We start from the raw sequence: 25,432 nt of genomic DNA on the forward strand, positions 1-25,432 counted from the left end.
CGCGACGCCTCTTTTTTGGTCCTCCACTTTTCTCTCCTGCCTAATGCACATTCCATTTGTAATTATTTGGTTTTCTTATCAGCCCAGATATATCTATATAAATATATATCTATATATATCTATATGTAGACATATATTTATACAAATATATCTATACGTCTGTGTGCTCCTCCTCAAACCGCGCCGACATGTCTTTGGCTCAAAGGTGGTTGACGGTATACTTTGTGGTTGAGAGGGAAGGGGGAGAAGGAGGCTGGCTAACCCACCCCCATCTCCCGCCAAACCTCTCACGCACCCGTCGTCCATGTCTTCTCCCACGCTGTGTTCCCCCTCCTCGCAGCAGCCCCCCCCCACGTAGCATCGCTTGTGGAGCTCCCATCGTCGCTTTCTAAACACACGCTCAAGAGGAGGGGATGAGAGGAAAACTGCAGATCGAAACGGGTCGGTGAGAGAGGATCGATTACTGATAGTGTTGATACGAATGACGGACAGGGCTGGTGGCGTCATCACCGCAGTCGGTGGCGTATCAAAGGATCGACGTCTTCACCCACGCAGGCGCACATACTCGCGCGCGCGCGCGCGGAGGCACTGCTGTCATGGAGAACAGCGAAACCACCGAAAACAAAACGATACAAGGAGGAGGAAAAAGGGGGAGGGAATCTCCGCTCAGTCGGGCAGGTGTCTGGACGCTGTCGGTCACGCTCCATGCTCTCTTCTTCCTCTCTCCCCTCTCTCCCCCCTCTCCCTCCAAACACGCTAAAGACTAGGAAAGAGAGTGTGGGGTGTGTCGTGGTGCGTCCCTCAATTCTTTTCACACCCCTTTCATCTTTGAGCGCACCCTCTTGCGAAAGGCTATCTGGTTCCCCTCTCCATGTCATCCCGCCCCCACCACCTTCCCCCTCCACCCCCGCTGGTGTTTTATGACCCCCTTTTTTGTTATTTCGGTTTTGTTTGTCAAGTCCTTTCCCTCCTTCCTCTCCAGCTTTTTATTCGCATCCCTTGCGCGATATTCGGGAGATTTTAAACCGGCGAGCACCTTACCGGCGATGTATCCACCCTCCCCCGCCCTTCTTTCCCCGTTCGCAAGCAAACACGTAGGGGAACATAGATGCACACTTGAATGTAGGCTAGGCGGTGGATATATTTAAAGCCCAGCAAAGAGGAGTAAACATGAATCATCCTGACAATTTTGCCTCCCCGCGGTCGGAGGCAGGCGAAGCCACAAACAATGTGGTCGTCCTGTCTCATTCGCTGGATGAGGACTGTCCAACGGCTGCGCAGCACCTCACACCGAAGCAGGTGGCACAATGGACGCTAAAGGATGTGGCGACCCACGTCTTCTTCATGGTATGGGTGTGCGGCATACCTGTTCATGTGCAGTACATTGTGCCATTACTAGAGCATAGCGGCGTGATCCCCAGAAGAGGCAAGGAACAACTCTCTCAGGGTGGGTCAGCAAGAGAATCGCTGACAGCTGTGGCCCAGGCAGACGTTCTTGCGCCAGTGTGTCGCCGAGCTGCTGAGCTGAGCCGCGCCTTTTCCCAGTGGCCCAATACGGGCACGCCACCTCTTCAGTTTAACCATCAGCTGTTTTCTGAGCTTGTGCCACTTGGGGTCGTGCGCAAAACGGGCGAACATGGGGGTGGCGACATCAGACCCGTCGAGGGCGGCGAGCGTCTGGGTGACTATGACACCCACAAAGCCATGACAGCCCCCTTCCCTTCTTACTCCACTGTTCAAGCTGGAGCTGTGACACCAGTGGAGAATTTTGCGAACGTGACAGCAGTGGCTTTATGCTCACCAGCTGAGCGAGATGGTGCATCGATGTCCTCAGCGCCGAGTGCTACATGGTGTGCGCAAGCGTACTGGACGGCATTTTCGCAAGCACAGCAGTGGATTGCTGCGTGGCCCTCGGCCTCCCACAGCGCTGGGAGCAGCACTTGCTCATATGGCGCTGCTGGCTGTACATCCGCCTCTGCTGCGACCCACCTGCAGCCAGCCCGCAAATCGGCTTTTCCTAACCGCAAGGGCCCTCGATGCCGTGACGCACACGCCGCTGACCAAGTGGTGGTGGTGGACGCTGACGAGGAGACATCGTGGGGCACTCTGAGAGGCGCTGGTGCCGCCTCCCGTGCAACTGAAGACAACGCGCGCGCCTTGAAGGTTCAGCGGTGTGAAGCCGCAGAGGTTGTTGTTATCGATAGTGACGAGGATGACCTTTGAGCGTGTGCACGAGGGAGTGAGGGAGGAAGACGACGTGGAAGACAGGGCTGCTGTGAGGCACATCCAGTTTGGAGATGTGAAGCAGAGTGCAGGATGTGTTGCACTCTTAAAGAAAGCTCAAGCCCCATGGACACACACACACACACACACACACACACACAAATCTGCGTTCACGTACTTTTCGTGATCGTCTGGGGGGGGGGGGCAGGCGAAGTTCTTCTTTGGACTTCCCTCCCCTCCCCCCCCCTCTCTCCCCCCCTTGTCTTTGGGTTTTATACGTCACGCGGGTATCGCTTCTTCAGCGATTCACCTCCTCCGAATGAACTGCACAGCACACCAGGTTGCAGGCACCTGTCCAATGGTGTGTGGGGTGGGGGCGGCGGCGGCGGCAGCTTATCATGGCTTGTTGTGGACTGCGCCACTGTGCGGGCCCACCTCGGCATGGAAACGACTCAGTGACCGTTGCTTTCGCTGAAACAGAAGGAGGCAAAGGGGTTCAAGAGATACGGCAACCATTACTCGCGCAGATATATCACCCATGGCATACTTCTCCCTCTTCCCTCCCCAGCTGCTCTCCCAACACTCGGCCGCTTCAAGCGGGGGGAGGGGGGAGGGGAACGCGCGGACATCTGAGAAGATGCAAACATTCATGAGACATCCCTTGTCTCTCTCCTCCCCCCCCCTTACGTGCGGTTTGCTAGCAGCGCTGTAGCGTTCGCCTATTTCATTCCCCCGCTGCGTGTGTATCAACGTGCGCTCGACACTTTCGTATCTTCTAGTGTAGCCTGCGCCCACACCATCGCTCTTTCTTGTCGTCATTCCGAATCCCCCCCCCCCCCCCCAGCACATACCCACATTAGGTCTATAACAGTGAGCCGACTTCTGTGTTGATGAGCCTCTCCCAATCCGGTACCGCAACCCTTCCCGCAAGCCAGTCAGAGGGCGATGGACTGTCGGACACGTATGCTACGTCCACAGGCGCTGACAGCGAGGCCCTTCAACCCAACGCCGTGTTTGTCAACGTGTATGACGTCATTAATTTTAACTCGTTGTTTTGGTCGATCGGCTTTGGCGTGCATCACGCTGGCATTCAGGTGTACGGCAAGGAGTATCAGTACGGTGGCTGCGACGAGGGCAGCGGTATCGGCGTCGTCGAGCCTCTTCATGCACTGCCACACACTTTCCGCGAACAGTTTTACCTGGGACAAACAGAGCTGAGCGCATTGGCGGTGCAAGAGCTGGTTGCTAACCTCCGGCAGTGTGACACGTGGCTGGGCAGCAAGTACCACCTTGTGAAGCACAACTGCGTCCATTTCGCACGCGCTTTGTGTGAGGCTTTGCTTCCCCCCGCACGTCGGGTGGCACAGATGCGCACAGCGCCCCCATTTATATACAAGAGTGCGTACACGGAAGAGGTTGAGGTGGATGGCCAACGGTACACGGTGCCGGTGCTCATTCCACCCCATGTGGATCGTTTGGGGAACTACGCTGCCGCTTATTTGCCAGATTGGGCTCTGGTGAAGCTGGACTCTTCATGTCAGCCTTCCCTCCCCGACATCGCTTGAGCAGGCCTTCGATATGTGCCCCAGCTGAGAATATGTAGTTGTACGGGCTCCGCGGCCGGGCTGGGTTGAGTACGTACGAGCAGGGCACTGGATCACCGCCTCCCACGTCCTTCTTTTTCCTGAGGGCAAGTCGAGGAGAACCGATCTCCTGATCAAACATGCGCCGCCCCTCCCTTCCCCCCCCCCTCATGCGCCCCAGCCCCTCTTTCTAGGCCCTTTTCGGGAGTACCGCAGCATCAAGGGGGCGCGGATCGCCAGCAAAACCGTGGAGCACTGTTGCATTGACTGCTTTCTTTTCCTATGCTTGACGGTATGTGTGTGTCTCTCTCTACTTGTGTGTACGCGTATGTGAAGTGACAACGCACGTCCAAGACTTTTGCCTTCGCCCCCCCTCCCCCTCTTCCAAGATCCCTCCTTTTTCAGAGGGTCAAGCCTTGCTTTTTTGGTCCGCACGCCCACATGAGGGTGTGTTGGTGTGCGTCTTCGCTCGGTCTTCCTTTCGCTCCCCCCCCTCCCCCTTCCCTTGACCTCACTGCTGAAGCTGTGCTGATGTCGATCAAGTCCCTGCCCCTTGCCTTCTCCTTCGCCGCTTATTCGTTTTATTCTTGTGCGAGCCCCCCCCCCCCTTTCCCCCGCCACTTCACATGGGAATTGCCTTCTTTTCATTTGGTTTGCCGCACACCGAGACACAAACACACACACAAACACAAACACACACACACACACACACACACAGCTTCTGCCTCCAACACAGGGCGTCCCCCATACGGAGATTCTCCGCTCCTTCTCTCCTCCACCCCTTCCTCACTACACCCAAACGAGGACAGCCCTTCTTATGTAAAATATCATACTTTCTTCTTTTCCTGCTCTCCGCCACTTGAGAACGCTTCAACCAATAACGGGAGGGTTGCCAGCGTCGAATGCCAAAGCAGCTAGGCACCAAATCGAAGGCTGCAGCTGCAGCGCTGAGCAGTGGGCCACCGCCGCTGTACGAGGAAGCTCTGAGCGGTCCCCCGCTAGTTGTAGAAATCACCGGATTGTCGGTATGGTCAACAAAGACCGGCGCCGACGCGGCCCGGAAGGCGGGGTGTTTGACGAATGGCGCGCGGTGGGGCCATGCGGCAGTGCTGTCGCCTAATGAGACCGTACTCTGCATCATTGGCGGCACTCCGTGCTCTAGGTCACACATGTCAGAGGACGCTGCCGTTCCATTATGGGAATACACTTCGGCGACTACAGCGACAGCTCCAACAGCAGGGAGTACATCTTTTTACAAAATGGTTACTGCCGCTGTTTTACCTACTCCGCATATTTGGATGGCTGGAGCAGCGCAAACGGCAGCGACGCAGGATGCAATCCACGGCGCGAAAACGGACGCTGCAAAGAACCACGACTGGCCTCTGTTTGCACCCTGGTGGGCCTCATGGTCACCGGTGAAAGGAACAGACGGGCCGTCAGTCATGTACGCTGACGGTGGATGGGATGGTGCCCGTCGTATTACGGGTGTGCGCGCGTTTGCGGGGTGCGTTAAAGGAGGTGATAGTCTCCTGCTTCCACCGCTGTCTGTCGTGGTCGCCAACAGCACCCGCAGCCATCATAGCGTGACGAACGTCCAGGGTCGGCTCTACCGCTTCGGGGGCGAAACCCAGCAGGGCACCGTTGCTGCGCTGGAGGAGATCGAAGGAGCATCGGTGCTTTTGGGTAAGAAGCGGGAAGCAGGTGATTTGTCAAGAAGCAAAAATGAAAAAGAGGCAGCCGCGCCGACTGCAGCATTGTCTCGCGGTGGGGCACCCATCCTCGAGCCTACGACCGTGGCACCCAATCCTTTTCCGGTCTTGGGTTCGCCACCGCCGCGGGCCGCGCACGGCGCATGTAGCCTCAATCAGAGGTACATTGTGGTGTTCGGTGGCCGACAGATTCACACGCAAGGGGACGACGTCGATGCATTAGCCGCCGCCGTGTCGGGGGGGAAGGGGGGGCGCGCGAAGAAAGCCGCCACAGCGCGTGCACAGTCACCGGGTAAGCGCGGTGGCACCCCTGGCAGAGATCGAAAGAACTCTCTCGCCGCCATTGACACGACTCTCCCTCGGTCCGCAACGCTCACTGTACTGAAGGATGTGGCCATCTACGATACCGCCCTGAGTTCGTGGCTCCCAGTGCAGGTGATGAAGTGCGGTGCCGTGCCCTGCGCGCGGTACGCAGCGGCCGTTGCAGCCGTCCCGGTTCACGCTATCGGTTCACAAACGGGCCGCCACCGCAGTCCTGTCGCGGATGCTGTACAGCGCGAGGTGTTAGTCGTTGGCGGCCTCGACGCCGGGGGGTCGATGTGCGCTGACGCCTGGGTGATGCAGGTGATGAGCGGCACCGATGCGGAGCTTGCGGAGGTGCCTGCCGACAGCGCAAGCACGGCGGTGCCGCTGGTGAGGGTTCGCTGGGTTCGGCTCGAGGCGCGGTGCGCGGCGGATTCTCCGTTTCAGCGCCATCACGCCGCCGCCGTTGTTTCAAGTCGGCGTGTGGTTTACCTTGTTGGCGGCTGTGGAAGCGATGACGCTGCGGTGCCGTGTGTGTGCACGCTGGAGTTGCCGCCTTTGACCGCTGCGTCGGTAAAATCGGCTGAGACGATCGGTTGAGAGACTCAGAGAGCGTGGCGCGTATGCGTACACCCCTCCAACCGCCAAGAGGGGGGGAAGGGGTGGGGTGGTGTTACCCTTGACCGCTATATCCATGTTGAACCAAGACCTGCAATGTGTGTTTCCCGCTTCCGTCTTCCCGATGACCACCCCTCCCTCTCTTTACAGACACGTGCACCTCTAATACTCCTACACACACACACACACATACACTTGGTCCGTATGTGCGTGGGCCTTTGGGCATATGTCTATTCGGCGCTCGCCCCCCTCCCCCCCCCCCCCACTTTCGCACCGCGTCACCTTTTTTCTTAGTAAAAATGTTATCTTTTGCCTCCTCTTTTTTTTATGTTGATGTGTGATTTTGACTGTTTACTTTTTTATGTTGAGGTGTACTACGCCCCGCCCTTTTTTTTTAGTACCGCCTTTGCGCGAATAAAAGTAAACAGTCAAAATCACACATCAACATAAAAAAAAGAGGAGGCAAAAGAAGACATTTAAAAAAAATGTACACAAGAGACACAGGCGAAATCGCCTTCCCCCCCCAAAAAAAAAAAAGAAAGCAAAAAGAAAAAAGACAGAACCGCCCCTCCCCTCCCCCAATCCAACGTGGATTTTTGGTAGGGTGAAGAGCACGTCTGTGCGACTCCTCACGTTTTCTTCACAATAGCAGAACGCAAAACACCTGTGCGACAGAGGACACATACCGATGGTAGGGTGGAGGGAGAAGGAGTTGGTGGTGGAGGGGCAGAGAAATAAAAAGAAGAGGGCAGTAAAGGTGATGTCAAAGGAGGGAGGTGCGAGGCTGGTTGAGCTGAGAAAAACTTGTTGAGAAAAGCACGACGCGAGTGATGGCTTTCATCTCCACTTCCCTCCCTCACAATGCAGTTGTAGTTGATGCTTTGGGTGTCTTCCACGTATAGTTCTCATGGCCCTCCCCCCTCACACACACACACACACACACCTAAACACGCGAATCTCTGTTTTTTTTTTTGTGGTCGAGAGTGACTTCATCTTCCCCTCAAAGTGGAACAAATGGACACCACAGTCAGTGTTTCGTTGACTCCCACTGTCGCCAGCGGTGCACTGTGTAGCAGTTCTCCCATCGCCGCTGCTTTCACTGTGGTCAACACGGAGGCGGAAGCGCTCGCCCTCGCTGGGGTCCTGCACGGCAAGCGGACCGTGGAGAGTTCATCTTCGTGGGTGCCTGAGTTGTACGAACACGAGATGTCGTCACCACCAGCATTCACGAAAATGGAGAATGAGGGGACTGGGCAGGCGACGGCGGACACGCGGCCGCTGAACATCACCGCCAACGAATCATCCCTGACCTCCTCCGGACAGCTGGGGGCGCCGTTCTCTGTCGGGGCACTGCAGAACCAGCAGCACCGTATGCCACTACTGAGGTCATCTCCATCGGTGGAGCTGCCCGGCACCATCGGCAGCGCTGTTAACTCTAGCGTGCCAGTGCTAATGGATGCCTCAGGAGTATCGGCAGCTGTTACATCAGCGGCAGCGTCCAACGTTGCACCGTCTTACCGGCTGAGCAAGAAGGTCTCCTGGAAATGCAAACTGTGCGGCTATTACGTGCTGGCGATGGACCAAGAGGGAACTCCGCTGCCCTTCACAACCTCCGCGTTCGGGAATGTTATCCCGTTGACATGTCCACGTTGCGCGGTGAGCCACACGTCGTGGCAATCGTCGTCCCCGTTTAACAAGGAAGGTGATCATAAGAACCTGCCAACTACTCTTTCAAATCGCTACTTCATGTTGACTGCTGGCGAGCAGCCGATGCGCCTGAAAGACAAGGAGGCCACCGGTCCCACTGGTCACCTCAACGCCTCAGCTGAGGCAGCGCCGTCGCTCGTGGTTGGTAATCGTTTAGACCAAGTCGCAGTTCCTGTGTCTCTCCTTGCGACTAAGCAGCGCGGTGCCTTGCGCACACCCGCCGTGCCCTCGGTGCAGCGTCGCGCCTTTTACTGCGGCCGCTGCGGTCGTCGCCTGCTCCGCGTGGACGCCAATGGCGAATTGGTAGACATGGATCGTGACCAGGAGGGCGAAGTGCTTCCCATCACGTGCCCTGGGTGCAAGGAGAACCACAACGACTGGGTCGTGAAGCCGTACGCAGTGCATCGATGAGGGTGTGTACATTCAGCAAAGTATTTCGTGTACGTGACAGTTTCTTGCTCCATTTTTTTCCTTGTTGTATATATGTATATACATATATATATACCGACCCCACTGCTGATGTTTCGCAGGTACATATATTCTTACAGCTGTGAAGACACCGGGGAGGGGAGGCGAAGACTGTAACCGAGTGGAGATACTCTCCCCCCCCCCCCCCCGTGCGCGCACACATACACCAAGAGACCGTCGCATGGCTCCCCTTTTCCCGCTGCGCATACTTGTTTCCTCATCACTTAGCTGTGTTTTCTATTTTGGTGTAATGTATGTATGTATAGTCGCCTTCGCCTACCCTTTTTTACTCCTACAGGAGAAGGGCCACTCCAAATAACGAAATACGCATGTCAGACGGCGGCGCGGTGAGGTGAAGTGAGTGTAAGTGGCAGACAAATGCGTGGGGGCGGAGTAGCTCTAACAAGCACGGTTGCCGCCGAATTCTGTGCTTGTCTCTTTTTTATGCCTCCAACAACTCGACCGTTCGCCTTCAAGGCCTCTCCCTCCTCCCTGTCAAAACATGGTGTGCTGCACGCTAGAAGAGAGAAACGGCGAGTGAAGACCAACATATCAGCGCGCGTTTCTTTGTTTGGCATTCATGGCTACTATGTGAGGAGTTCCACAAGGTCCGGATCTCCTCCGTCTCCGCCTCCCCGCCATCCCTCTCCGCCTCCTCCCCTCCCCCCCTCTCCCCCCTGTCGATGCCGATTCACTTCTGGTGGTGACAAGCTCCAGTGCCTTTGATGTCGAGAGGTCAGATCACTGTACGGCTACGAGTGTTATGAGTGTGGAGGATCCTGGGTAGCGCTGTGTCGCAGTGACACGATCGTATCGCGCTCAGTCCCGACCGCCTGCTTTGGGAGGGAAAGGGGATGGGGAGGGGGGAGGGCGCTAAGCCGCACCGAGGGATACAGCAGGAGGTGACTGTCATGGATGGGGTGTGGCTGTGAGAGGACGACCTGCGAAGGCTGGGTGGGGGAGAGAGGGGGGGGGTAGGTTCTGGGCGAGAGGCCGTGCCCAGAGGGCTGAGTCTGCCATCGCTGCGACCCACGCGTACTGCTGCACCTGCGCACCCCGTGGATGGTCCTGGGAGATGGACCCGGAATCGTAGGTGGGTTGGACGCGCACGCTGCTGCTGCTGTTGATGAGGTGGAGGCGATAAAGGGGGGAATGGACGCCCGCCGAGCAATGTGCACGGAAATGAAAACTAAACAGACGAACACAACCCCCTCCCTCCCCTCCCCCCCCTCCACTCCCTCCCTTCCCCGTCTCTTCCTCCGTTTTCAACCTTCACTGCGCCCTCCTCCCCATCTCATCCTTTGCCTCTGTGCGATTTAGCGTTTGTGCGTGTTCTCGTTTTCGAGCGTACTTTGTTGTTATCGGCGCCGCTTCTATCGTACATCGAAAAGGTGCCGCCCCTCCCCCTCCTCGCCCCTCCCCCTCCCCTCCCCTTCCCTCCCTCCCCCTTTCCCCCGTACTCTCCTGCACCCCCCCCCCCCCGATTCTTTCTCTTGTTAGCTAATGCCAGTGTACATAACTAACGGAGTCCTCTTTCTCTTTTCCTTTCTCTATCATTCTGATTTCTTCTGCTTTTCTGTCTCATAAAGCTGCTCATCTCTTTCCCGTGTGCTCTTTGTGGTGTGTGCGGCTGCGACGGTGTCTCATTTGCTGATTTTTTCCTGCAACAGGCACTTCGCCCGTGCTGCCAGACTCTTTGGGTTCCTCCTACCCCCCCCTTCTCTCCCCCCCCCCCCATTTGTCATCGAAGTAGTGTCTCTGTGTTAGGGCGCTCTCAGGGAAATGGCCGACGTCAAGACGGAGCTGGCGACGGGGCTTAATCCCTCCCAGTCGATCTCTGCGTGGTCACAGGTCAATGAAAAAATCTGGACACTGCAGCACCTCATGAAGACATCTCTCGTAGCTCTTCTCCCTGGTGCGGCGCAGGGTGCTACCACTATAGTGCTCGGTCACCCACTTGACACCACGAAGGTTCGCATGCAGGCATTCGGACCACACACGTCTCGATCCACCGTAGGCACAATGTGGCGGATGGCCACGTCAGAAGGTCCACGCAGTCTTTATCGTGGTGTAACTCCTCCACTGCTGATGGAAGGCGTCAAACGCAGCCTGCAGTTTGCCTTGTGGGACTGGATGCGTGCCTTCGCCACAAATGAGTCGGTGAGTCGAAACGCTTCAGGCAGCGCGTTCAGCGGTGCCACTGGTGACGCATGGAGTGATGTACACCACTTTGTGCATCGGGGCTTGGTTGAGATAAGCAGCAGCTCCTTCATCAGTGGTGCCATAGTGGGCGGTTTCGGGACGCTGATAGGATGCCCCATGCACGTGCTCAAGATACAGACGCAGTATCAAACCGCGATGGACACGCGAAACGCATGGACATGTATGCGAAGCATCTACGACCGGGAGGGATTCTTGGGCTTTTACCGTGGCTTCCGGTACAACCTAGTGAAGGATTTCTGCTTCTCCGGCACTTACCTTGGCCTCTACGCCACTCTGCGCGATCGTCCCTTCTTCAAGTTGCCGTCCGCGACGACCGCTTCGGAGACGACGTCAACGACGACTAGCCCTTTTCAAAACGCACGAGCGACTGCCTTCCTCTCCGGGGCCATCGCCTCAATGGTCACGTGGGCGCTCCTTTTTCCATTGGACACAATAAAGACATTGGTGCAGGCGCAACAGGCACACGCGATCCGACCAATGCTGCGTCAACCCTTTCTGTTCTACAGGGGTTTGACCGCCTCGCTGGTGAAGGCAGGCCCTGTCTCGGGTGCGGCGATGGCCGTGTACGAGCAGACGCGGGCCTTGGTTAACAGGTGAACCAGTGTCATGGAAGCCGCATGGTGACGATGACAGTGAGGGGGGAGGAGGAGAGGAGCTGTGTGACTGATCTGTGGGATCCTCTTGTGTGGTATGTCTCTGAGCAAAACATGCCTCAGCGATCGCAATTGATTGGTGCAGCTAAACTCTATTCTTCTCCCTTCCGTGCTCCTATGCGCACCCCTTCGCGCACATTGTGTGTCTTCCTATGTTCGCCCCCACCCACCCACCAACCGTACCAAAGAAACACACACACACACACGCACGCCCAGTACCGCCGCTATCCTAACAAAGCGCTCGTGTTCGTGCATTCGGGCGCGATCCCGACGGCTAGTTGGAGTGTGAGCACGAAGCACTGTCGTCTCTCTCTTTCCTCTCAACTCCCCCCCCCCCCAGACTCACACACACACACGGCGCACATGACCATAACCCACAAAACGAACTGCGGAGAGCGCACCAACGGGCCGTTGCACTGCTCTTGTGGCACCGGACAGCCAATCACTTCTCGCAGATTGTTTTTTTTTTTGGTGGGGGGATGGGGGGGGTGCACCAAAGCGGTGCCCCTCCCCCTCTCTCAATCCGAGCGAAGCGGAACGAGGCTAGTCAGCAAACGAAAGTGACTGTCTTGGAGGGAGGAGGGGAGAGAGGAGGGCATGGGACTGGACATGAAACACACAATGCCGCACGCCCGTACGTCTACACAATGAAGTGGTAGGAGAGGTTAGAGAAGAAGAGGCGAGAGAAAACTGACTACGAGAAGCGCATATATCCAGTCCAGTAGAACAGCTTCTACGGGATACACAGCCCAAGATAAATCGCAAGGGGTCGAGACACGAAGGGGGTGGGGAATAGAAAGACGCGTGTGTGTGTGGGGGGGGGGGGCGTGCGGGCGATGTAAATTTGACTTTCCCATGGATGGACTCCCATCTTCTTTGCCCCCCCCCCCCTCACCAACGACTCCTAAGTGGCCCCCATTTGATGTCATCTCTCCGCCACCGCCTGTTTGCTTGGGTGTTACTACACCCTCCACGTCCCCCTTTTCTCGCTCACTCAACTCTGCCTTCACACCCACCTCTTCGAGACACATGCATGCATACGTGCACCACCACCACCCTCCCTCCCTTCCATTCCTGCAACTGCGTATTGTCTTGGATATACATAGCTGTGAGCAACCTCCTTCCACTTCGCCCTCCAACTCCCTCCACCCGCTTAAGAAGTACAGGACAGCCTCCTCCTCGTCTGTCTGTGTGCATCTAGTTTGGGCGTGTGTTAGGGCGCATCACCTCTTTCCCCGCGCGGGCGCCCCACCGAGGGCCCGGCCCTTTGCCTCTCCTTGCGGTTGGCTCATTGAAGTTTAAGGGGTATCCAACAACCCCCACCCCCCGCCTCTCCCCTCTCCTGTTCGTCATGTCGGTGAGCGCACAAAAGCCCGATAGGCCTGGGACGCAGAAGTTGTACAACGAGGAGGACGTCGCAGCTCTTGTTCGCTCACTCGACCGGGCGGAGGACCACCACATCTTTGCCGTGGATGTCCTGGAGACGTATCCATACCTGGCGGAGTCATACACGAAGGTATGCCCACAACGCTGCGACCTCGCAACCGCCGCACAGAAGGCACTGGAGGGACTTTATAGTTGCGATGTCCGACTGGAGGGTCTCAAGGCAGACATCGCTCTGATGGCGTCTAACTGCATCGCATACAACGGCCCCACAAGCGCATACGCGGAAATAGCAACGAAATTTGAGCGCCATGCACTCGATCAGATCGATACCTTTGTCATGGAACACAACGGCGGGCGCCGCGTGTCGCGGCTTCGCCTGCAGAGTGCGATGGCATCCCACGAGCACGCGAAGTCCGGTGACACTGCCTCGAAGAAAGGAAGTGTCGGCACCGCCGTGGCGTCCAAGAAACCAGCGGCAGCGGTCCCCAGTACGCGAGAAGTGGTTCAGCTGGTGGACTCCCTGAATCGCCGAGAGGACGGCGGTGCCTTCTCGGTGGATGTGGCAGAGGCGTACCCTGATCTTCGCGAAACCTATTCCAAAATGTGCCCGAATCCTATGAACCTCATTCTAATGCACCAGCGGGCGAAGGAAGGGTACTACACAGATGCCTCGGCCACCGTCTATGGCGACTCAGTGGCTACGTCGCTCCCGAGGCTGCGCGAGGACATTGAGCTGCTCGTGCGCAATTGCATCACCTTCAATATGAAGGTAAAGTCATGGGTGACCCTGGCGCGCTCTTTTCAGGCATTCGCGCACCGCCGCTTGGACGACTTTGTTCTGCGCCACGCCCCCTCTCTTCGTGGCACAGCGATGGGCGCGGAGGTCTACGAGGGTAAAGACAACGCACCTGCCCCCGTCCCCTCAGCTGTGGCGAGCAGCGTTGATGGCAGTGATGATGTGAAGTGTGTCGAACCGGCGCACACAACGACGGTGGATGACAAAGCTCCCGCAGTCAGTGAAGCGGTCAGCGGCAGCGTGGTGGCTGGTGGGGGACGCAAACGTGTGCGCGCGGATGAGCACTCCGCAGCTTCAGCGGAACGTCTTCGCGCCCCCGCCTCTGCGCCTCCGGTGCAGGTAGTAGCGGAGACAACCCCACAAGTCTGCCCCACACCCCTCCAGCCCAGCTTGGCGATCCCACCGCTGCTGCGTCGTAGGCTGACCATGGACCACGTTCGCCACGCACGGCTTCCACTCCGACGAGTCGGAGCATCCGTCTCTCGCGATGAGCTGTACCCGCCTACAGCTTCACCCAGTGACGGAAAGGCCTCCCCTGATCATCCCTCCGTCGCTGTGGGGGGGAACACCGATGCGAAAACACCAGCGACAGCGATGGTGAAGATCGACGCCTCTTGTAGCGCAGGTCACGTGTTGCGGCTGCTGCACGAATCTATCGTCAATTTTTTTGACGCGCAGCGAAGCGGCACTGACTTTGTCGATGCATTCGCCTACTCTGCGCGAGAGGAGGAGTTGTACCTCTCCGTGCTCGCAGTGATAACAGAAAAGTACCACAGCACTGCGACACACCTCTTACTCTACGAAACAGAGTCTGCCGAACTCCAAGAGTGGGCCGCGCTGCGTGCCCTGGACTCCTACCGGAATGGCAATCGCACGACCGCTTCGGCTGCCGGTACCGGCGACACCATCGCAGATGAGCTCCATTATCTCTACCTTGTGCGCTTTCTTGCGCATTGGCCGCAGCTCGCCTCGCTTTGCTGCACCACGACAACCCCTTCATCGGTTCCGGACGGCGCTGCAGGTCGCCGGGGCGCGTCAGGGGGTGCGGCTGGCTCACTTCGGATTTCGCGCGAACAGCTCAAAATAGTGGCGCAAGTGACGCATATCACGCAAGAGTTCCTTCAATTTGTCGAGGCGATTGAGGAGCGGCAACGCCAGTAACGTAATGCGGCAGTACGGCCGCAGCGACGGCGGCGGGGGTGATAGAAGTGAGCGAGGAGCCGAAGGCTGCTGCGAGGTTAGCCAAACTGAAAGGAGCACGGAAAGAGTCCGCCACACCTGTGGCAGCGCGCGGCCGCTAGCGTGATTCTGAGGCTGGTGGGGAGGCACACAACTGGTTCCCCAGCTTTTCGTCCAAGGTGATTAGCCACACCTCCCCTTCTCTCTCTCCCCCCCTCCCCTCCTCTGAAGGAAAAAAAGAAAGCAAATGCGCTATTCCAGTCACAGCGTGCTCGCCTAGAAACTATCCTGTGCTCGCGAATGGCCACCGGTGCTGTCGTGTGCGTGTTGAAGTACCCCCCCCCCCCTTCCCCTTCTGACAGAAAAGAGGCGTATATCACTCATTATCTGTTTCCATGGGAGTATGATACCTCGGCTGCAACGCGCGCTGCACTACCCCCTCCCTCCCTCCCCCCCCCCTCCGCTGCCGCAGTAACTTTATATGAACGCACACCAACACGCATTGTCCTCGCTCTTTTCCTTTTTGGTCCCCCCTCCCTCCTTCCCCCCCCCCCCCGCACACACACACACACACACACCGGGCTACCCATGCAGTCCATCAACACTGGGTCGGAAAGGCGTGATTTACACCAACGGTGTGGGAAATTGCACGGCATCGCAGAGGGGTGTGTGTAGCACATCACCGACTTAGTCCTTCCTCATCGCCTCTTCCTTTCCCTTCCTCTGCATTCATTCACCGCATCGCCGTGTTTTTTATCTGTTTGGGAGGGGGGCGCGCGGTGAAGCCGCCACACGATGTTGCCGAGCAGTGGTGTGCGCCACGCCGAGTCGGTTGCCACCGTCGACGATGACCACGCTCCAGTGGTGTCTGACGGGAGTGGAACAGGCTATGTCGTGCCCGTGCATCCCTACTACGCGTGCCGACGTTGCCGCGTGCGCCTATTTGACGCCGCGGAGGTGCTTCCTCACGACCCGCCGCAGGGAGGAGGGGTGGGGGGGTCGAAGAAGACCTTCAGGTTCCGACGTGGCTGCCCTTCGCAGAGGGACGGCGCACCAGGTGATGCGTCGCCCTGCACAAGCCTCTTTCTAGATCCTGACCAGACACCGTGGGTCGCAGAGGGCATCCGAGAGGCGAACTCAAGCGGTGCCGTGGTGGAGCCGGATACAGTCTACTGTCGCAATCCCCGCTGCCGTGCGAAGCTCGGCACGCAGTCGTGGACGGGCTCGCAGTGTTCCTGCGGGGCGTGGATCACCCCGGCCTTCCGTATCCACGCCCGAGCCGTGGACAAGGTGTTGGCTCCAGTGACACGCCGACCAACGGGGCACTTTTCACAGGGGGCGCAGAGCGATGACGCATCCTCCTACGACTGTGTGCGTGCTCTCGCCGAATAGCGACCCAGGAGCACATTAACCGCCCCCCTACCACCCTCCGTCTCTTTCTCTTAGGTGGGACTCCACGAGTCCTCCACAACTGACCGTCACACCTTCGCTGTACTTTCACAGCCCTTCACTCTTATCCCCCACGCGCACACACAACCCTCAGAAGGTGTTTTTCGTGTGTCAATCACCTCATCTACATTTACCGAGCCGAGACCCGTATGCCCCACGCTCCTTTGGGCTCAATGTCACAGGCCTTCGGCGACAGCCCCCCCCCCCCCTCCTCCACCTCCTCCCCAAGTTGTTACTCCTGCTAGCCCCCCTCCACCTCCTCTCCAATTTGTTACTCCTGCTAGCCCCCCTCCACCTCCTCCCCCAAATTTTTACTCCTGCTAGCTCCCCTCCTTCCTCCCCCCCCCCCCACCTGCCTGACGGACACAAAGGTGGACCTCAGTCGATTCTACATAGCCGTAGCATCGCTTATCGAAATTCAAAAAAATAAACAAGAAACATGCATCGAGGGTATGTGAGCCAGAGCAGCAGCTCCAGCCACTGGCCGCAGTGGGTACCTCCAACTGAGAGTGAGTACTGCCCCCCAGACACGGACGAGAGCTCACGGGAGGCTTGGAGAGCTGCAATGTTGCAGTACGTGACGCAATGGATGACTAAATTGCCACATGGCCACAGCTGCAGTGCAAAAACAGCGCGAGATGTGCCAGGAAACACTACAACTGAGATCCCGATTGGCTCCACAGAAGATGATCACACATCGTCGTCAGTGCAGCGGGTTGCCGTGCTGAACGCTATGCTGGTGAGTGTACCCGCCGCAGCATCGCTTGACCGCGAAGAGGCTACCGAGGACGACTCATCGTTGAGGTCCGCCGAGGTGGAAGAACTCATCCCTATTATAAATCCCCACACACACACTTCAGAGTTAGCCGACGTGGCTGTGCAACTGCTGCGCCACAGCAAGTGGATCGCTTCAGGGTTGTCGCACGCCGCTGACCCTGCGCCGCGGTTGCCGTCTGCGTCTTTCCTCTCTGATGTCTGCCGACACGCGCTACTTCCCGCGTGTAGCGCGGACTGGGTGATTCAGATCAACCGCGCGCACAAAGCGAGGTCGACGACCGACAGCGCCTCTGCAATAAAGCCAGGGGCACTCAAGCCAACGGCACCGCTTCCTTGGACGCTGCCGTTAACCGGCCCTTGGGAGATACCCTCGAACGGGCAAGCCCAACCACCAGCTGGCGGCTACCGTGGAGTGCTTGTCTTGCTGTTGTTCCACCCACTGCGTGTTGTGCGTGTTTGGGCGCGCGATGTGCTGCTTCGCTTGATGACGAGCACCGCGCCTCGGCAGGACACACGTGCGCCAGGTGTGTTGAGCCGCGACAATGTCGAGAGTGCTGTTACGACCCTCCTGTTGTTTGCGTCGCAGCTACTGTGTACGCTGAAGCACATGTCCGTGTTGCCGGCACAGATTTCATTTCTCGGCTACCACGCTGCTCCTTCGTCGGCGATAGTGGACGCCGTCGAGAACGTGATGCAGGATCGCGTCCACACCGTCGCCGAGGGTATCCACCACTTACTCACGGTTCTGACAGCATTGGACACACACTTCGAGAGGGCACTGGAGGTTCTGGAGAAGACGCCAAGCGTAGTTGCACAGCATTCCTCTGTCACACCGCTGCTTCCCTTGCTGGTCAAGTGCCGCTCAACAATCCTGCTGCTCGGAGGCAGTCTCGTGCTCAACGGACTACAGGGACTCCATGGGGGTATTCATCGAGACCTTCTCAAAGCGTTGCACGACCAGAAGCATCTACCCCAGCAGAAGACCTCCGCTGGAGTGGATCCGTGCCGCGCGTCAGAGGTGGCCATGAAGCAGCTCCTGGACCCGCTGAACACACCCCTTTCCAGTAATGTGCCTATGCCACGGTCGACTGCGGTGATGGCCGTTTCTATACGTAAGGCACTCGCGAAGGCGTTGGTGCACTGCTTTCTCGACAACGCCAGCGGTCTGGCGAAAAGCCGAGAGGAAGAGGCGTGCCGCAGAGCACGGCTCGAGTGGTTCTGGACTTTCTCCGCTGCACTTGATCCACCGACCGCGCGGACGGTAACACCGCTGCGGGCTGGCCGCCTTCGCGCGTCCGCGTTGTCACGTTTTGACGCTACTGACGCGGTAGCGCCTGTCCATCAGGACAGTGCCGCAGTAGAAGCGACTGGGCGCGATGGTGTTGGCACAGGAGATGCGTTAGTGTTGGTGCCGGGAAGATGCGCCGGTTGGCTGCTGCGGCCGCTCTTGAAGAACGCGGAGCAACGGCTTCAGTGGGCAAAGGCAATGATGGCTGCGAAAGCAAAGCCGAATGCCGGCACCACGGCAACCTCGACAGACTGCGCGGCTAGTCTAATCGCTGTGCTCGATAAGGCTGTGTATTGTGCCTATATGCTGCTCGACAGTCTCGCCACAGCGTTGCCGAGCCTCATGCGCACCACTTACCTACACGACACACTGGTGGCCCACGAGCAGCAGCTTCTAACACTGGCGATTGGTGGCATCTTGCACACCCGCAGTGTACACGCGTTGCGCCTGCATCGCATTCTTCTTTCTGCTGATGTGCATGCGTTTGTGGCCGGCGCTGCGGCTCAGGAGGCGGGTGAGGCTGCCCCGGCTAATACAACCGGCGCTGGCTTTGTCGGCGTCCCGAGCGCATGTCTTCAACGTGTGTGGCTCACGTTACCGAGACTCATTGTCCAGGTTTGCAAATGCTGTGCTGCCTGTCCGGAGGTCGACACCGCTCTGGCCAAAAACAGCACCACCAGCGGACCCCTTCCCTCCTCTGAAGTTCTCGTGCATCTTTGCGCTTCACTGGCGGTCCTCACCGAGGAGGATGCGACCTTGTGCTCGCAGTGGCTCCTTATGTCACCTGGAAAGGTCATGTCGCGTGCACCGCCACCCTTCCATTGGGTTGTACAGCACTGCCTGCATACCCTGTCGGACACGCTTCACGAGCAGCAAGAACTGCTGAAGCAGGTGTGGTTAGGGCTACCCTCCATGGCCACACAGGCGGCGTACAGTGCGGCCGCTGCACAGGCAGCGTCTCGGTTGTTAACACAGGAAAAGCCGCTGTTACGCCTTCTCTTGTCCCTACGCATCGCTGCTGTCGAGGACCCAGAAGCTGGAAAGCTCAGCGAGGGACTTGAGCGCGTGTTTTGTGTGGGCATCAGAGACTCCGTCATTCGCACGTTGTCGAGCGAGGCGGCTGTTTGGGTGTGGCGGTGCGTCGTGGTTACGCAGCGGGAGCTGCGCCTTCCTCCACCGCATATCTCTACGGTGCCCTTCTCGCCAGCGATCGAAACCGCGGAGGCTTGCACGGTGTGGGATGTGGACGACGCAGTTTTGACTAACACAGCTCGCACACAAGGGCGCCGATGGCTGGTTCTTCTGTCCCAGTGCAACTGGGAAGACATGAACGCGTGGGAGGTGCAGTGTGCGTGGTGGATGGCAGCGCTGTTAGCGGATGTGGTGACACTGAGCCTGGAGCAGCGCCGCACTCTCGCTGAACAAGTGATTCTCGCTCTTCCTACTAGACCCATGCTGGCCCACAGTGAAGCCGCTACGCATGTGTTGGGCAGCACCCATGATGCATCCACCGTAGCGGCGGTAGAGGGCCCATGCCACGTACTCGAAGAGAAGGGTAAGCAGCGTTTGTGTCAAAGGTCGGCGGAGTCAGCGCTGCACCGCTACAATGTTGTCAAGCATCTCTTCATTCGGGTGCTGGGCAAGGCCGAGCTGTATCCGCGTACGAGCTTCGCTATGCTGCTGCTGCGTATTAGCGAAGCGCTGCCGCCGCTACTGGTTGCGCGCGATGTGCGGTTCCAGCAGCAGGTGCAACCGCTGCTGGTGCGGTTGTGTTCGCGTAGCCCTGACGTGCAGCAACACCTTGCGGAGCATGGTGCTATGTGGTTGCGCCGCGGAACCGAGCAGGTGACGCGGACAGTGAACGAGTGCTTGGCCGAACAAGAACGTCGCTTCCGTCAGTTTGAGATGGAGGAGTCTACTCTACTACGAGACGAGGCGGATGCGGCGCAGAGAGCCATTGCGGCGCACCGCCTGCAGCGCTTGAATGAAGTGGAGAGAATAGGAGAATTAGACAGGCAGCAGGCCTCCACACGACACACCGCGGTGTCGGCGATCCCAACTGCCGAAAGTAGCCTCGATGCAAACGACCTTCTTATACACAGCCCCAACTCCACACGTTCTCGTCAGAGCAACCCCAGCTGCGCTGGCGCTGAATCAAGAGTACGTGCTTTGTCGCAGGAGCCCCTCTTCTCAGACCGGCTATCATCCCGCTTTGAGCTTAAAAAGAGGCGATCTTCCACCTCCGGCGGCGACGGCTCCACGGCGTTGGAGGCTATTGATGTCGACACAGACACTGAGTACGCCATGGCGACTGCACTCAAGGTGCAGCCTTCTGACTGCAATCGAGGCCCTCCTCAGACATCCTCACGCACACCATCACCGGCACCTCTTCCTGTCTCGGTGTCGCCTCTCAAGGTCCCCAAGACATTGCCGACGACGGGCGTAGCCACAATAACACCAACCGGACCGACGCTGCTTGACACAAAACTGCAGGAAATCAATGCCCGCAACACGCACCGTTTCTGTCAGTGCGAAAGCTTGGCGCAGTTTAACGCCCGTCTAAAACAGTTGGCCACCCGTACGAACCCCGATTACGTGCGGCCGCCTCTCATCTGCGACATCATTGGTTCCACGTCGGAGTGCATGGCCTGTGATGTGCCCCTGCTGCCGGAGGTTTTCGTGCCTGAATCTGCATCGCTGCCGCTGGATGACGCTGCGCGCGAGTACACAACGCGCTTCGCCCTGCATATCGCGTTGGAGCTGCGCTACAGCATCGCTTGCGGCTACGAAGGATTCCTGTATGGTGCGTGCAAGGGAGGCAGAGTGACCGACGCGGACCCGTCCCGTCCCTGTCGTGCATCGGTCACGACGCCAACGGTGCCGGTAGATGTGAAAGCCCCGACGGATTCCATGAATTGTGTGCTGGACAGCCTGTTGCCGCTGCACCCGGGGATCATGTCTGCGTGTTTGGAGGTGCAGTGCATCGAAGAAATCAAATGGGCTTTCCAGTCACATTGGTTTAGTGTGCGGGCCTGCGCCCCTCCCACCGTCGATGATTACTCGCAGAAGATGCGGCAGAGGGCTCATGGCCAGGCCTCTACTGCGAAGAGCGCAACAGCACCGTGGTCAATCAATACGGAGGCTGTTGGTTCGACAGTGGTTGCTGCTGCTGAACCCGACCCCTACACCACCCTGTCGCAAGGCGACGTCGTCGCAGTGTTGCTGCCCCTACGAGCGCCTCTGGAGAGGTATCTCGAGAGCAACCTCGGGTGTACTCTGGTTGAAGCCTCGGCTGCCGAGCTGACGCGTCACGCTCAGGAGATGATCGACAGACTGCCGAGGAGTTGGCGCACGCTGGGCTGCGCGGTGCAGGTGTACCACATACAGGCGCTACAGAAATGGGAGCGAACGGCAGACCTCTGCGGCTCTACGTCGGTAGTCGAGCGATCATTCAGCAGTCACGAGCCCCCATCGCTGCGCTTCCTTCACGTGTTCCGCATGGCGTACAATACACAGACATCACCGACGTTTTACATCGCAAAACTCGCATCTCTCAGGGGTTGTCTGATGGAGCTGCAGGCGCTGTACAATATTGACTGCACACACTTCGCGGCCACCCTCTATGACCCGCGCAGCACGGCACCTGTCAGTCTGGCCTTCTACGACTGGGCCACCTCGCTCCTCTCCGCCGCCGGCCCGTCCCTGACCACGCGACTGGTCGACCAGCTGCGCAAGCGGCTGCTTCTGCATGAGAAGCCTAACAGCTGGCAGATCCGCGCCATTGTGGCCATATTGTACGCCGCGTGCCCTGGCTGGGATGAGGGGGTGGCAGAGAAGACCCTGCAGGCGCCTGTGCCGCGCGCACCGGAGCTGCTCTTGATGGAGGGTCCGCCGGGCACCGGGAAGACACAGACGATCGGCCTGCTGATACTGAACCTGCTGCACCACCTCAGCTATGCGCGGCAGCGCGCCCCACGCATTTTGGTATGCGCGCCGTCGAACAGGGCCGTGGACGAGGCGCTACTGCGTGTGGTGCGGCTGCGCGAGCAGCTGGGGAGTACAGAACCCGGTCCCAAGCAACGGCCTGCGCATGCGGTGCTCGCGGGTAGACTGCTGCGCATAGGCCTGCGGGAAAAGGTGGACACGGAGGTGCTGAGGCTGCCGGAGCCCGTATTTCTCGAGGACATTGTCGACGTGGAGATGAACGGTCCCTCGGCTGCTGCATGGGCCCTCCGTCGTGAGGAGGCTAACAACAAAAAGGGCCTGATGTATATCCAAGAAAAAAGGGAGACCGTGAGCAAGAAAGCTTTTTCGAAAGCGCTGGGGTCTGCGGCTGTCGTCTTCTCCACGCTCGGCTCGCTTCACCATGTCACCAACAAAGCGTCGAACCTCATGTTCGACATCGTCATCGTGGACGAGGCGTCACAGGGCACGGAACCGGCCGTGGTGCAGGCGCTCACGCTTGCCGAGGGCAAGTGTGTGCTCGTTGGCGACTCTCGACAGCTGCAGCCCACTGTGCTTTCTCGGGAGGCAAGCCGCTGCGGGCTGCGGCGCAGTCTGCTGGTGCGCCTGCTCGCCTGCGGCAACCACTCCTTCCTGCTGCGCACGCAGTACCGCATGCACCCCGACATTGTCGCCTTCCCCAACAAGATCTTTTACGGCTCTAACTTGGTCACTGATGCACGTGTACTTGCACGGTTCGGTGTGCCTGACGGCCACGCCGCCGCGGCGACAACCATCGCGCAGAAGCTCGGTCGGTGCCCACGCTTCGTCTTTGTGGACGTGAGTGACTCGAAGATGGAGCGGCAGCCTAGCGGGTCGCTGTTCAATTGCCGCGAGGCTGCCGTTCTGGTGAACTGCATGCGACAGCTGCGCGCACATCTCAAGATGACTGAGGAGGAGATGGCAGCACACCTGGGCATCATCACCTTCTACACTGCGCAGAGGTACGAGATTTTGTCGATGCTGACGTTACACGAGATCAAGAGTGGTGTGCAGGTGGCGACGGTAGACAGTTTTCAGGGGAAGGAGAAGTCCATTATCCTGCTGAGCTGCGTGCGGACGCCGAGCCCAGCGCAGCTGCAGCGGCTAACACAGCGCGTGCAGCTGATGGAGGCCGACCACAACAGCGATGGCGGCGGCAGTACCGCGGGGGAGGGGCCCGGTGCAGATGACGGCCTTGGCCGCTACGAGATCGGGTTTCTGGCAGACTGGCGCCGCCTGAACGTGGCGCTGACGCGTGCGCAGGACCTGTGCGTATGCTTCGCGAGCAAAGATGTTCTTCGCGCTGTGGGCATGTCTTCGATGCCATCTGCGCAGCCGCCATGTGCGGATAGTAGGGTGGACAGCTTGTCGAAGGTGGTGAATGGCCAGCTGTTGGCGGACGACGCGGATCCACTGGTGCTGTATCGTATGCTGGTGCACGCTGAAACACACGACCCTACTGTGAGGCGTCAGGAGACTCAGCCAGTGCAGCTCAACACGTCAACAACCCCGACGGTGTCAGTAGATGATCGGCGCGCGACACGCCCGCGTGCGGCGTGCATAACACACCACCCTAGGATGAACCTCCCGAGAGAGCTCATGGCGCGAGCGAAGGCAGCAGAGGCGCAGGACGCCCACCTCGGCACGCCGTGACAGCACACACCTACACACCTACACACACACGCACACGCTTGGTGATTCGCACCCCCTCTCTCGCACTGCTAAAGATGCCGATGAGTCGTCGGCATGTGGAGAAGAGAGCAGGGCACTCGTGAAGTGCTCGCAGCTTGCGAGGGCGCGTGATGGTGGTGGTGGCCCCCCCCCCTCCCCCCTCCTCTCTCTTTCTCCCTCTTTTATTTACTACAGAACTGCGAAATTGAATAAAAGCAGCAACATCAGCGGGTGCCCCGCACAAATAACGAACGTGCACGCAAATGGCCTGCGCACTACACCCACCTGCAGTGTGAAGTATGTTCGCATGTTGGCATTCCGTGATCATGATGAGGTACGTCTCTCGAAACGGAAGATGTACGCTGGTCGTGCGTGTGGTAGTGATAGAGGAACCGACAGGGGGAAGGGGAGGAGGCGCGGGGCGGGTTCTTCTGTCTAGGAGGCGGATGTGGCCTGACTGGGCGTTGCTGGTCCCCGTGTTTCTGCGTGTGCCTGGAGCTCAGCATTGTGCATTTGACTGTGCAACGGCGTTCTTCCTTTATGTTCATCCCCCCCCCCGCCACAAATTACTGCATTGCCTGGCCTCACGATGCATGTGTAGCAGTTGTACGCCCGCGCACGCTGTCGTTTTCTCACAGCGTTGCGCGACCTTTGCGTCGTCTTCACTTGCTTTCTCGTCTTTCTCGCGTTGTCTTGCCGGGGGGGGGGGTGTTGCCGTCAAGAAACGGCAGCTGTCTAGCGTACCTGCACGCGCCATATGCTCGCGTGTGTTTCCCACTATTCTCCTCAGTGCATCCCGTTGAGCCACGCCGTCCCTCATGGCCGCCGAGCCACACCCCGCGATCAACCCTTCAATGGGTTCACCTCTGCCGTCCGAGCCACCGTGTGTGCAAGACGTTTTCTCGCAGCTGCCTCCCTTCTCCGTCGCGGTGCCTAAGCCAGGTGTCGGAGGCGCATTAAACCGCCCTGCTGTGCAGTGCGCTGAGAAAGAGATCCTTCCCGTCCCGCCGGCTGTTGTCGGCTCGCATCGCGTGCAGGTGTCGATCCGTGGCCGGCGGTACGAGATGTCGATGGAGGTCGCCCTCGCATCTTGTCTTTCCTTTTTCGTGTTCTTTCACTGGCCGTTCAGTGTGGGGAACGACGACAGAGATTCAGCAATGTGCAAGGGTGATGCCACCCATGCAAAGCGGCCGCTGCAAACTGTGGGGGACGCCATTACGGCTGCCGCCGCGCCGCACGACTTGGCGGAGGAACCCCACCTGCTGAACCACTACACCCGTGTTGTCGAGCCTGTCCTTCACACCTTCCTCGATCACTGGGTCACATCGCTGCATGCCGCTGCAGCGACACAAGCCGAGGGCGAGTGCACCTCGGCTGCAACGCGCGCTGCACTACCCCCTCCCTCCCTCCCCCCC

At 58.6% G+C, this 25,432-nt stretch overlaps 8 protein-coding genes across 8 annotated transcripts; all 8 read left to right on the forward strand.

Annotated features, from left to right (window-relative positions):
* Positions 1-1,170: 1,170 nt before the first annotated feature.
* Positions 1,171-2,223, forward strand: JKF63_06915 (uncharacterized protein; the record flags this gene model as incomplete). Its single annotated transcript, XM_067902862.1, has 1 exon — positions 1,171-2,223. One exon carries the CDS (start codon positions 1,171-1,173, stop codon positions 2,221-2,223), a length of 1,053 nt encoding a protein of 350 aa, XP_067759221.1.
* Positions 2,224-3,113: 890 nt separating this feature from the next.
* On the forward strand, positions 3,114-3,788 carry JKF63_06916 (uncharacterized protein; the record flags this gene model as incomplete). The annotated part of the gene is made up of 1 exon (XM_067902863.1): positions 3,114-3,788. The coding sequence occupies one exon, from the start codon at positions 3,114-3,116 to the stop codon at positions 3,786-3,788; it is 675 nt and encodes a 224-aa protein (XP_067759222.1).
* A 920-nt stretch (positions 3,789-4,708) lies between these two features.
* On the forward strand, positions 4,709-6,418 carry JKF63_06917 (uncharacterized protein; the record flags this gene model as incomplete). The annotated part of the gene is made up of 1 exon (XM_067902864.1): positions 4,709-6,418. The coding sequence occupies one exon, from the start codon at positions 4,709-4,711 to the stop codon at positions 6,416-6,418; it is 1,710 nt and encodes a 569-aa protein (XP_067759223.1).
* A 1,032-nt stretch (positions 6,419-7,450) lies between these two features.
* Positions 7,451-8,554, forward strand: JKF63_06918 (uncharacterized protein; the record flags this gene model as incomplete). The annotated part of the gene is made up of 1 exon (XM_067902865.1): positions 7,451-8,554. The coding sequence occupies one exon, from the start codon at positions 7,451-7,453 to the stop codon at positions 8,552-8,554; it is 1,104 nt and encodes a 367-aa protein (XP_067759224.1).
* A 1,839-nt stretch (positions 8,555-10,393) lies between these two features.
* JKF63_06919 (uncharacterized protein) lies at positions 10,394-11,431 on the forward strand (the record flags this gene model as incomplete). The annotated part of the gene is made up of 1 exon (XM_067902866.1): positions 10,394-11,431. The coding sequence occupies one exon, from the start codon at positions 10,394-10,396 to the stop codon at positions 11,429-11,431; it is 1,038 nt and encodes a 345-aa protein (XP_067759225.1).
* A 1,407-nt stretch (positions 11,432-12,838) lies between these two features.
* On the forward strand, positions 12,839-14,830 carry JKF63_06920 (uncharacterized protein; the record flags this gene model as incomplete). The annotated part of the gene is made up of 1 exon (XM_067902867.1): positions 12,839-14,830. One exon carries the CDS (start codon positions 12,839-12,841, stop codon positions 14,828-14,830), a length of 1,992 nt encoding a protein of 663 aa, XP_067759226.1.
* Positions 14,831-15,643: 813 nt separating this feature from the next.
* On the forward strand, positions 15,644-16,240 carry JKF63_06921 (uncharacterized protein; the record flags this gene model as incomplete). Its single annotated transcript, XM_067902868.1, has 1 exon — positions 15,644-16,240. The coding sequence occupies one exon, from the start codon at positions 15,644-15,646 to the stop codon at positions 16,238-16,240; it is 597 nt and encodes a 198-aa protein (XP_067759227.1).
* A 622-nt stretch (positions 16,241-16,862) lies between these two features.
* JKF63_06922 (uncharacterized protein) lies at positions 16,863-23,999 on the forward strand (the record flags this gene model as incomplete). The annotated part of the gene is made up of 1 exon (XM_067902869.1): positions 16,863-23,999. One exon carries the CDS (start codon positions 16,863-16,865, stop codon positions 23,997-23,999), a length of 7,137 nt encoding a protein of 2,378 aa, XP_067759228.1.
* Positions 24,000-25,432: the final 1,433 nt, after the last annotated feature.

The sequence above is a fragment of the Porcisia hertigi genome, chromosome 9, assembly GCF_017918235.1.
Source record: "Porcisia hertigi strain C119 chromosome 9, whole genome shotgun sequence".
Lineage (NCBI taxonomy): Eukaryota > Euglenozoa > Kinetoplastea > Trypanosomatida > Trypanosomatidae > Porcisia > Porcisia hertigi.